At 39.9% G+C, this 12,260-nt stretch overlaps 1 protein-coding gene across 3 annotated transcripts in view; it reads right to left on the bottom strand.

Annotated features, from left to right (window-relative positions):
* The window catches only part of rgs3a (regulator of G protein signaling 3a), a 95,646-nt gene that overhangs the window by 42,821 nt on the left and 40,565 nt on the right, over positions 1–12,260 (bottom strand). For all 3 annotated transcript variants that reach the window (XM_074690207.1, XM_074690208.1, XM_074690209.1), the window contains one exon: positions 913–1,899. In XM_074690207.1, coding sequence (XP_074546308.1) covers positions 913–1,899 — 987 coding nt within the window. The remainder of the gene's footprint in view (positions 1–912; positions 1,900–12,260) is intronic.

The following is a 12,260-nucleotide window of genomic DNA, read 5'->3' on the forward strand; positions in this document are numbered from 1 at the left end:
TCTGTCTTCTGGTGTACTGGACCTTTTTTTTTTGGAACATAGGCCTCATTGTACTTGCACCTGCCTTCAGCATTGTAAGTTTTTCTATCTGTGAATGTGATAAAATAAGACATTTGTCTCAACTTGTAAGGGAAAAGAAGCTCATATTAGACCGTTTTTACTAAATATGAGACAAAGACACTTCCTTGTATTCCAGTTTTTGCAGCGTGAGCTTTATTACTTTCTACTATTAGATTTTTGGCATCGTTCCGAATAGTAAAACAAATCAAAAGGTGAAAACAGCCTAAAAGTCATTTAGGAGTATTAATGCAATTGTGAGGTCATTTTTTACTTTAATATTTTTCCACAAAAACTAATTTTAAGGTGAATCTGCCTCATTCAACTCATTCACTTAGTTTGCATTTGATTTTAAGTTAGTTTTCTGTGATGCAACTGTGCCGTGTTGTGTCTGAGTTTTATATACATCCAGATGTATGTATGTGCTTTGTAATGTTTTTATTGATGCAAAATAATAACACCTCGATCACATTTTGAATTTTTAGACACCGAGCTTCAGTAAACAATGTCCACTTAGACTTATTCAACTAAATCTGCACCTCAGTAAAAATAGTTTCACTTTTAATGTGCGTCAGACGACTGTTTGTGTAATTACTTTGACATTTTGGACAAAACTGCCCTCTACATGCAGGGTCTGTGTGTATCTCCTCTCTCTGACCACTTGATGTCACCCAAGCTAAGACTTTGGGCTGAATGGTTAAATCACTCACATGCTGCTGATACAGTCAGGTGTTATAAAGGAAATAACAGGCTAGTATGAAATTATAGTGAGTGTCAGTGTGAGGACATTTGAGAGTGTATTTATACATCTCTGTGTCATCCTGAGTGTTATCATCTGAGTGTGACTCTGCTCACCTTCCTCCCAGAGAACAGCATACACAGTTGGTGCATGGAGCCTCCGTTCTTGGTCAGCTCCTTCTTCAAGGTTTTGGGTGATGGCAGCGTCCACCCGCCCTTGTGATGCCCTCCTCCGACCTCCAGGCAGTTGATGGCGTTGTCTGAGGTGAAGCATGGCGTGCGCGGGTCCTGCAAGAGGCTCCCCTCACTGTGCGTGCGCCTGCGGAGGGAGTTCTGCACACTGAGCCCACCTCCCCCGTGTTTCTCACAGGTGGCGCCCTCCACCATGCTGCGCCGCTTGCTGTCGCTGCGCTGCAGGTAGGCGTCGTCACTGTCGTCTTCATCCTCTTCCTCTTCCTCTTCCTCTTCGGACTCCTCGTCTTCATCTTCATCGTAGTCTTCGTCATCGGTGTTGGGTGAGGAGAGGGCATCTGCGCTGAAGGAGCGATCGAGGCGCAGCTCGGGAATGACGAAGGAGGATGAAGACGAGGAAGGGGGGGCGTTGGTGTCAGGTGGCTCTGAGGCGTTGTCTTCATCTGTGTTTGACACCAGCAGATTTATGTTCACCTCCTCTTCGTTCCTCTCTCCATCTTCCTCCTCTTCTCTCTCCACACCTTCACTTCCTGGACTCTTTCTGCTTCTTCCATCTTCCTCTTCATCCTCTTCCTCCCCCCTGCTCTCCATGTCCTTGCCTACCCTCCAGATCTCCATCTCATTCCCCTCCATGCTCTTGCAATCCTCCCCCTCGGTGGACGGAGGTGGTGTGGGAGGCACCTTATGTCGCTCCACAGACCCTCCAAGAGGTGTGTAGATCTCATCCAGAGGAGTGAGGGGCTCTGACGGGTGAGGACTGCCGATTGTAGGGGGCTCTGAGGGACTGGAGGGGTACAGGCTGCTCTCCTCACCTTCAGAGCTGCGGGGCGGCAGGTGGAGGCACACCCCTCCTCGGTCTCCTCCTACTCCTCCCAGCTCACATGAAGAGGCATCCACCTTAGGCTCCAACATCTAGGCCAGAGAGACACAAGGAGAGGGTGGTTAGTCACATCTGTTTGGACAATTAATGCACTGTCTATAAATCTAACAGGTTTAAGTCTGTGTGATTGAGATTTACTACACAGCCGAGAGCAAACCCACTTATCACAACTATCCCATTAACAGCTATTGAATTAGCTTCTGAAATATCTACGGTGGGCTAAATGTTAGTGAACCCAGCTCAGACTAGGTGACATTTCTGTCTTTTCATAAGGTCACAATGTCAGGAGAAGTGATTGTAGTGCTGCCATGACTCACTCAACAGATTGTACATTTTGAACCCTGCCTGACCACACTATAAAGCCATTCATGACCTTTGACCTTTGATAGTAAGGGAAGGACCAAGAATGAAGTGTCTTTTACAACGAATGCTCTCAAACTATAGACTATATCAGTGAAATAGGGCTGCACAGTATATCACTGATTCATTGTTATCTCACATTTTCAGGTGAGTTGGTGCCAACAAACTGGATTAAAAATGACTGATTTAGATTCATTCTTCAGTTTTATTTCAGGTTTTTGAGCCTGGGGTTATTGTGTAGGACAGAATAGCACACACAAAAACTACAGTTTTTTTGGTCAACTAAGACACATACAGAGACATAGAACTGGGGTGGACTTTGAGCCTCTTGGCAAACAAATGCAACTTAATTATGCATCTAATAATATAATGTCACGTGACACCATTCAGGTGCCTTTTGACCAGAAGGCCTAGGAGCTATACCATGCCCTAGAAGTAAATTGCACCTGTTATCAACTGTGTGTGTTTCCACTAGATTACATAATTCAAACTAGTGATGTATGGAGAAAAAAAAAAGAAAAGTATTTGCATTACACCTTGACACCAGTAGAGGGCCGTGAGACAAAATGGCACCACAGAATGCCAAAACAAGCCGATATTATCATGGAGGGTATTTAGCATGTGCTGGTTTGACTGTGCTTCACTGCACTGCAGATAGATTAGTTGGAAGGGTTAGGGTTAAGCGCCAGTGGCAAAGCAGTCGCCGACCAAAACTGTTTCAAAAAGCATAAAACAGCTTTGGAGCTTTGTTATAAAAAAAAAGCATAAAGACTGCAAAGATCAACCAGTGTTGCAATCGTATGCATCCTTCTCAAAAGGTTTCAGATTATCATTAAATACTTATCTGATGAGAATATTCTGACAAATGTATTAGAGTAAGACACACTCTTGAGTCCTTCGTCTGTGTTTCTACAACTGATACTTAATTTTTTTAAACTTTGACCTATTTTTGGTGATATCACATTACACCCCTTCCAGTGAAAATGAAAGCACATTTAAGTACAATAACACTCAGAACAAATAAATAATAGCAAACTCATAACTCGAATAAACAAACTCTCTGTTGTTGTACTTATTACGTCGTACTTATCCCAAATAGCAAAGAGAAATAAAAAACACACACCAGACAAAAACTCAGGTCTCAGGAGGTTAATGTTTGTGCCTCTATCTCATCTTATCATTGTTGCAATATTGAACAATTTCAGCTCACATCTGTTGGTTATACATCATGGTGTCATTTAGAAAAAGAAGACAGATGGATACAGGTAAGTGAAAGATGGTGATACTTTTCAGTTGAGTTATTACTTCAGCAAAGATTCACTGATGACTTTTGTCTGTCACTTATTGATATTTATCCTGTAAATAATGGACCCATTCAGGGTGAAAATTATGAAGCTGAATATGTTTAAGAGTGATGCTCTGTGTGGTTGACAAATAACAGCTAGGACACAGACATAAAGAAATCAGGTCCCAGTCTTACACAGCGTTAATGTTTTAATCAGCTATTTAAAAAAGTCAACAAATGGTCTCTCTTAGTCCTGGTTTTGGTTCACAAGAACAATACAAAACCAGTCTGCCACGCACCATACTGTAACACATGTGAAAGATAGTTAATATTGTGATAAACCAAAGTTTTCTCACTCCTGTAGCTTTATCTATTTCACTCCACTCGCGCTTTCTGCACAGATTACGTCAAACTGACTGGTTTTGTACCCTTGGGGGATGTGGGATATGAAAACAACCTCATGCAGGAATGTATGATATTACTGTTACAAAGTGTTAGCATCAGACACTTGGATATGTTTCTGTCATTTCAACACACTGTGATTTCCCCTTTCATCCAAATAGCCACATATACAGTATGCAAGCCTTCCAACAACCTCTCAGAGCCCAACAAAGTGACTCTGCCACACATCATAAAGTTTAAGTGTGTAAAAAGTACAAAAACCAAAACTCCACAAAGCTTGTAATCCCTCTACATAAACTCTCTCTGTGTCCAAGTTTGTTATGTAACAGAGCAAGCCAAGGTAAATTAAGGAACTGTTGGAAGTTATACAAGATCCTTTTTCCATCCCACCCCCGAAAATAACATTTGCATGGTTCTGAAATTAAAGGAATAAAAAGTGAAATCAATTCTACCTGCTTTTAGTCAGCAGTGAATCTTGTGAAGGGCTTAACTGTGTTGGTCAAGTTAACCTTTGATGACAAGCTGTAGTCACAAGACGCTCTGCTCTCACTGGAGATAATGCTGCCTGCTTTCAGACAGCTCTCATGATATTGCACAAGCTGTTTGTGAACTTTTAAAGCTCATGCGAGTTTCCCCAAGATGCTCTGACTTGTAAACATGTGACCCGTGTTTATAAACTCTGCAGAGAGCATTTGGGACTTTTGGTTAGAGTCGACTCGTAAATAAAGCAATCATATACTCATTCTGATGTTACTTGTACTGAGATTGAAACTTCTTTTGCCTGTTAAAATATAGATTCTGCCCCAAAAGAGAAGGGACCAAAAGAGAAGAAATTCAAATGTAGCACAAGTTTTGTAAGCCACCCAGAAGGACAAGTGAAAATCAGGTCCCTGATTCCCCGTAACTGAAACGAAAGTTGCTAAAATAAGTCAGAATTTTTCCAATATCGTAACATGTTGCTTTCCCACTCAGCACGCACATGTTCCCAAACTTCTTAGTCTAAAGGCCAATCCCACCTGTCACTCTTCCACTTCTCACGTCTACCCCTTCCCTTAAAACGGAGGGCCAAGGGAAGGGGTGAAAACACATCTGAGAAAACACAAATGATACGCCACTCAATCCTCACTACGTCATCACCCCTAGACGCTCGCTGGCTGTAGTAGGCAGAGTGACTATTCACTTCCAGACCAAATATATTTTTACAAACTGATGAAAAACAGATGTCAGATTAGGGCGACACATTTACAGCAATTGGGCTTCACTATGATGTACTGCATTACATGAGGGGTTAGACAGCTAAGCAATGAAAGGCGAACGTTACAGGTAGGGGTGCACCGATCACAATTTTCTGGCCAATCCCTGATCTTTTAAAAGCCTGACCTGCTGATAGTGATTTGAGCCGATTTTCTATTTTTTTATTTTCTATAACTGACAGCACATACCTTCAATATCCCAATCTTATTTTATTGAAAATCATTGAACAATACCTGTGAAACAATAAAATCTTCATGTTTTCACTTAATCAATAACGTGTCCTGAGTTTGAGGTCTCAGAGCAAAAAGCAACAATGGCTGGCTGTCAGACCTACCTGGAGGTATATAAGATCCATTTCAAAGATCACAGTAAGGATGGGCCAATACCCTAAAATTAAGCAAATTGGCACCGATCGAATAGTGCATGTCTAGTTACAGTATTTAGAGACTATGCTGTAGCTTCTCAATACTGTAATGTTCACTTTTCATAGCTTATGTAGCTGATGCAGCTTTAAACCACTTAAGATCATGACATGATAAGACATGGTTCACAGCATGTTTGCGGCAAATTTGTCACCCTGGTCTGATATTTTTGTGGCTATAATTAGCTTTAGCTGTGGCTGTCCCTATGGCAGGATGGGGTAGGCCGTTATATTGGGCGATTTCAAAATACAAAATACAACTTACAATTCAAAACATGTCTTATATTTACATAAAGTAGCAAAGGATTGGATATCTGATCATAAAAAAATATATTATCATGGGAAATTTGTCAAACCCCTTGGTTTTAAGTGAGGTCCTGGTTTGTCTTCATTCCCTTCTCCTTGATCTTCTAAGAATTGAAACACCACTTTGCTAGACGTGCACATGCAAACCCAAAGGACTAAGGTTGTATTCAGACCAGAAAAGTCCTTTGGTCCACTTGTTTGGTCCAGACCAAAAGAGGACTTTATTTTTTTCGTTTGGTGCGGTTCGTATTCAGATTGTACTTTTTGCAAGTGGACTATATTCTGTCAACACATCCACGTGTGTGACGATCAGTGCTCTCATTGGACAGCACTGACGAAGGCGGCACACAGAATACAGACCCAGAAATGGAGGTAAACGTGTGTTTGTGCTCTTATTGGAGCTGCAAAATCATTTTCAGTTTCAAGAGCAGCTCCTTCAAATCAGGCTTAACAACACCGTTTCAAAGTTTGGAACAGCGAAGACAAATGCGCGCAGCAAGGAGACGCTATGCTCTGCATGTCCTGACCCACAACATGCTAGCAACAGCGTGGCTAAACAGAAGACGGAGGATCAGGTTTGAACCAAAGACTGTTAGGTTACGGTGGCTTTATAAGCCCAAAAGGCACATGTATCCTGTAGTTAGTTCGGATGGACCTTGGTTTGTAGTCAGACCTGCACCGGAGAACCGCGAACCGCACCAGAGTTCGTTTGGAAGCAGACCGAGACCACCTCAAAAAGTGGGTCTTGGTCCGGTTGTTTGGTCCGCACCAGGGTTCATTTGTGTCTATTCACACCTGCATGAAAAGTCCGCACCAGCGTGGGAAACAAACCCTGGTCCATTTAAAGTGGACCAAACAGTCCAGGTCTGAATACGCCCTAAGAGGTAGAATCAGGATTGGCCCTCAGTCTGGATGTTGTAGTTTAACCCAAGGTTCATTACACCTTTCCTTTTTTCTGGCTTTTTTTCTACAAGGGATGGATATATTTCACCTTTCCACCCAGTGTTCCTGCTGTAGAACCTCTTGAGACTAGAACAGAGATTCAGAGCATTAAACAACCTTGATCTGTCTTGATGTTCATGGATATATTCAGCTACCCCAAGGTATTTCTGACTCACATTGTGCATTCTAACTCCGTCTTAACCTCCCTGTGATCCCATCCAATAGTTCACAGTCATGTTAAAACCAAGTCAGCGAGGCTTCTTGGATGTGGATGGGGGGGGGCAAAAAGCATCAGTGTAGAAAAGTGGAAGTAGAGCCTATCCTTTACCGCCCTCCCTTTCCTGTTCATTCACTTATTCGCTGTGGTGGTTGTCGGGAAAGTGACTCACTGTGAGAAAAATTATGACTTTTGATTTGTGAGTCACCATCAGAGTTTAAACATTTTGAAAAAACACGGAGAGGAGCGTTTATTGGCATTTTGACCCATGTTTTATTTAGATCCGTGATTTACACTGACAGTTCCTCCGTCACATTTACCAATCCGCTGACCTTCTTCTCCCCCTCCCTGTCTTACATACAGAAACCCCTGTCTGTTGAAGATATGGCTTGAGACACAATGGAGCCACCTGTCCTGTTAGATACACTTGTCTGGGGACACACACATGGGAAGACACACACACAAAAAAAGACATGCAGGAAGAAAAGAACCCTCTTTCAAGGCTGTCCTCATGTCTTACACGGAATATAAAAGAATAGACTCATTAACAAACATGAAAATGTTCAAGGCATTTACTGATTTTGCTAATTAGCACCTCTCAAATTCCCGCTTCAATGCGTTTGCTTCAAAAGATGAATTAAAAGTCACAAGCTAATGGGTAATACACTCGTATTTATATGCATGTTTATAAGCTGGTGCAACGCAAATGTATTCAAATACGGCTCAGAGTCATCAATGATTTAACACAATACAAACCCTGGCAGGAAAACAAAAGCAGCGCTAAAAGGCAGTGAGAGTGGGATGCAGAGTATAAGTGATGGAGGAGACAAAGTGGATAAGACAGGCAGAAGGGAAGAGAGGAATCAGAGAAAGGCAGTGACACAGAAATGAGATGAGTACGAAAGGACAGAGAGGAAGACATAACACAGGAGATGAGTGGGGAGTAAATCTTGGACATTGTCCATCTTTGTTTCATAATGTTGATGACTTAGAAGTAGAATAACTGTCTCCAAAGTGACCTAACAGCAGACATATTAAGCAGGAAATTTCTTTTAATTCCAAAGCGACTAGGCGTGATAAAATTATCCACCAAGAAAAGAAACTAATTCCGCACATATGAGTTTCCAAACATAATTTAGTTAGAGAAAGTGTTTTATAAGTCTTCACAAAGGGTCATAAAGTAGAGATTAGATTCAGCTGACTGATGAGATGCAATTTAATGCTTTGTTGGCTGGCTACCCCCATTTGTTCGGTGAGCTTAGAAGATGCTTTTTTAGTGTGTGAAAGGTCAAACAGGAAACATACCAGCTAATTTTTCTTTCTTTCTTTCTTTCTTTCTTTCTTTCTTTCTTTCTTTCTTTCTTTCTTTCTTTCTTTCTTTCTTTCTCAGCAAAATTGAAAACCCCATACCCTTTACACATTTCATACATTTCTATCTTTTTTTTTTTTTTTTCAGCAATGTTTTGTTTTGATTTTTAAACAGATATTCGTTGTCACCACAGGGTGACTTCTCTGGACTTTAGTGGCCCCCTTACTTCTCATTAAATCACTAGCAGCTTTCTTTTAAGTGGTGCCACATTTGTAAGGAACGTTAATTTGTGGGATAAGCAGCAGAGCTGGGTGTGTGGACAGTGGCCATCAAAATTTGCCAAATCTGCCAATACCAAGCAGCGTATTCTGCTATTATGAATGACCTCTTGTTTAGCGCTGCCGATCAGATGTTATATTGCATTGGCTTGCACCTTTTACCAAGTGACAAGCATGAACTTTGCATCTGTATTTTCAACTTTTTCAAAAGTTTCATCCCCGTCAAAATCTTAACTGACCTCTCCCTGTCTCTCTGCTATTAACAACCTCACAATAAATAATGCACACACACTCATGTCTCTTCAGTGCTCACTTCATCTAAATCTTTTTAAGATTGTCAAGAGCCTTGCTCTTATTTTACATTAGGGCCAATCAATTTGTTAATTGATGATACAAAATGATTGAGACATCAACTTTCACAAGTCAAACTCTGAAGTGCTTTTTAATCAAACAGCTCAACAGCTTATCTTTTTGATGCATAAGTTAAAAGCTGAGAAAGATAACATGTTGGCAAAAACTGAAAAACAAATTAAAAGAGGAGAAACACATTGGTTGTCAATTAAGTCTCATCCCCTTGAAATACATTTGGGCTTCAAAAAGAAAAACAAGTTGATGGGAAAACATTTGCATGCTTCTCAGGCCTTAAAGATCCATAATTGGAATTTTTTGGCTTTTGTAGTGAAAACAGGCTGTAGAGAAAAAAAAAACCCTCTTGACCCCATTTCCAGTACTTTGTGACTTTTAATGTGTACCACAACACAAAAGAGTGCAGGAACCCTTTGAGTTGCTTTCATCTACAATGTTGAGAATCAAAATAAACAAAAAGCCATTCCCTATGAAAAGTAATGCACTCTGAGATGAAAAGGATTGAGATAACTGAACATGAATTGCCCAAGAGAATTGGTAAGAACTACACAAAAATAAATGCATCGTAAACTTAAATTCTGCTATGTTTACTTGGAAATGCATTGTCACTAACATCCACCTTGAGGCTGGAGCACATAAGTCTAAGCTATATATTGTATTGTATTGGACTGTAACAAATTTTTACCATATCATGCCATATCATATCACATCATATTGTATTGTACCATACAATATCTCACCAATATTATACTGTCACGTACCTTATTGTATTATGCTTTATTGACAAATAGCAAATTGTAACATAGTAATCATAACATGTTGTGTCATATCATATGGTACCAGACCATATCACACCATATAACTTTGTAATGTACTGTATCCCATTGTACCACATCATATTGTCATGTACTGTACCATATTGAATCATACTGCGTCACATGATATCATACTGCACCATTTCATTCCCTATTCTACCTAACTGTATTGTACTGTATCTTAATGTACTGAACCTTATCATACGGCATTAGACTGAACTGTGTCATACCATGCTAACTGTTTCATATCATATTGTAGCACAGGGTATCCTATCATATTGTATCTTGTGGTACTGTACCAGGTTGTATCGTAATGTGTCATACCGTATTGTATCCTACCACATTAAATCTTACTGTATCTTACTTCTATTATCGTATCATGCGATAATGTACTTTATAATATATTTCACATAAAAAGTTCATTTATTGTATATGTTATACACATGTATCATATTGTAGCACATTTTTATCATACTGCTTTGTATCGCAATGTACCATACTGTTTCATATCTTATGTCAAAGCACCATATCCCATTGTACTGTAGCAAAACATTTCTTCTCAAACTGTACCATCATGTATCATGTAATAATGCACCGTATCACACCATGTCCTACTGTTACAGACTGTATCATAACACACTGTACATAACATTTTGTAGTGTAATGTATCGTATCAATACAAATCCTTTTATATCATACTATATTATAGGGATGCACAATATTATCGGCACAATATCGGTATCGGCTGATAAAAGCTTAAAAACACGTTTATCGGTATCGCCAGATATGAAAATTTATGCCGATAAGCACAGCCGATAAGGTGCTATTCAGTTAGAATTATTATTATTTTCCATCTGAAAAATAAGCTCCTTAAATAAAATGTAGCACTTTATTTATTTGCACTGCAGAGCTCTGTATCTGTCACCAGGTTGTTACAGTAGCTCTAAAATAATCAAATGCAACTTGGTTATGTTTAATGATGCATTGTACATTTAAAGTTCATGTGATCTAAAGAAAATATTTTTCTGTATTTCAATACTGAATGTCTTGAGTTTGAAAAAATAATACATTTCTTATTTATGGTAAAATCAAATGTTTTTTGTCTTGTTTTATGTGTGTTTCTCAAACAAATAAGACCGTCACAATAAGACTAACATATAAATTCCAGTACAGGATAGACTTAGCTTTCTTTACAGTGAAAAAAACAAACAAACTTGTGATTATCGGTATCGGTATCGGTATCGGTATCGGTATCGGTATCGGTATCAGCAAAAAGGGGTTTCGATATATCAGCATATCGGATATCGGCAAAAATCCACTATCGTGCATCCCTACTATATTATTTATATCATATCATGTTGAGTCATCTCATTTCCTTTCATATTCATTCATTTCATACTTCAAATACAAAACTGGTGTGGCATATGTTTCTCCTCCAACCAGCATATCAAACAAAAAGCCTATGCCTTGATTTGAACACCATCTGTTAAGAAAGTAAGTACCATCTTCCAGGGAATGTTGCCAAGTGACTCATGCAAAGTGTAGCTGTGCCAACTAATCGTACAGAAGAAAGAAGTAACAAGACCAAGTCCCATCCCCCAAAACCTCTCCAAAAAGTAATGAAGACTGACAACCAACTCTGAATGTCCATGTCCTCCTTTAAAGATAGAGCTACACACATATAAACACACTCACTGACAGTCATCTGGGGACAATCCTCTGACCTATGTCCCTCAGTAACCATGGCGATGAGATCCATCCCAGGGGAGCAGCTGTTTTTGAAAGCTAAAGAAGCACCTCTGAACCCTCTGTCGTTGTATTCATCCCCAAACCCTGCCTGCATCCTACTCCAAAGGTGCCATCTCTCATCATTCTCTCTCCTGCCCTTTATTCAATTTCCTGTGGTTTTAAGACATTAAACTGTGGAGCATTAAAGTCTCTCCCTGCTTCACTTTACTCAGACTAATATTAATGGTTTAATGCCAAACCCAACTCCATCCTCCATAAATTCAGCTCAACTCAATTAGCAGTCCTGTTAAGTATATTGTAGACTGGCAAACAAAGGGGCATGTTTTCTGCTCTCTACTCTTTACCACTCCCTCGACTCTTGTCTCGACTCTCTTCCTACTAATAACTCAGCGCTGGATGCACATGACAGCCAGGTGGCTGGCAGGATGTCTAATTGATGTATCTCCACCCGATTAGTCTGCATTACTCTTGTTTACGCAATTCCTCAGTATTCTTTGCCAACAGACTTCTCTTATTGATTTCCTCAAAGGACATGTAAGGTCAGTGCAATCTAGAAACCAGGCCTTACCACATTAAATGTCAAAAGAGGAAACAAGACATTGGATCTGAGTTGATCAAACAGAAATCTCTTTAATGCATTTTGTTGTTTCATGATACACCAAATGTTTTTAATTCAGCATTAATGGCGC

Source organism: Halichoeres trimaculatus, unplaced genomic scaffold, assembly GCF_033239565.1.
Source record: "Halichoeres trimaculatus isolate MK-OKI-2021-1 unplaced genomic scaffold, fHalTri1.1 fHalTri1_scaffold_16, whole genome shotgun sequence".
Classification (NCBI taxonomy): domain Eukaryota; kingdom Metazoa; phylum Chordata; class Actinopteri; order Labriformes; family Labridae; genus Halichoeres; species Halichoeres trimaculatus.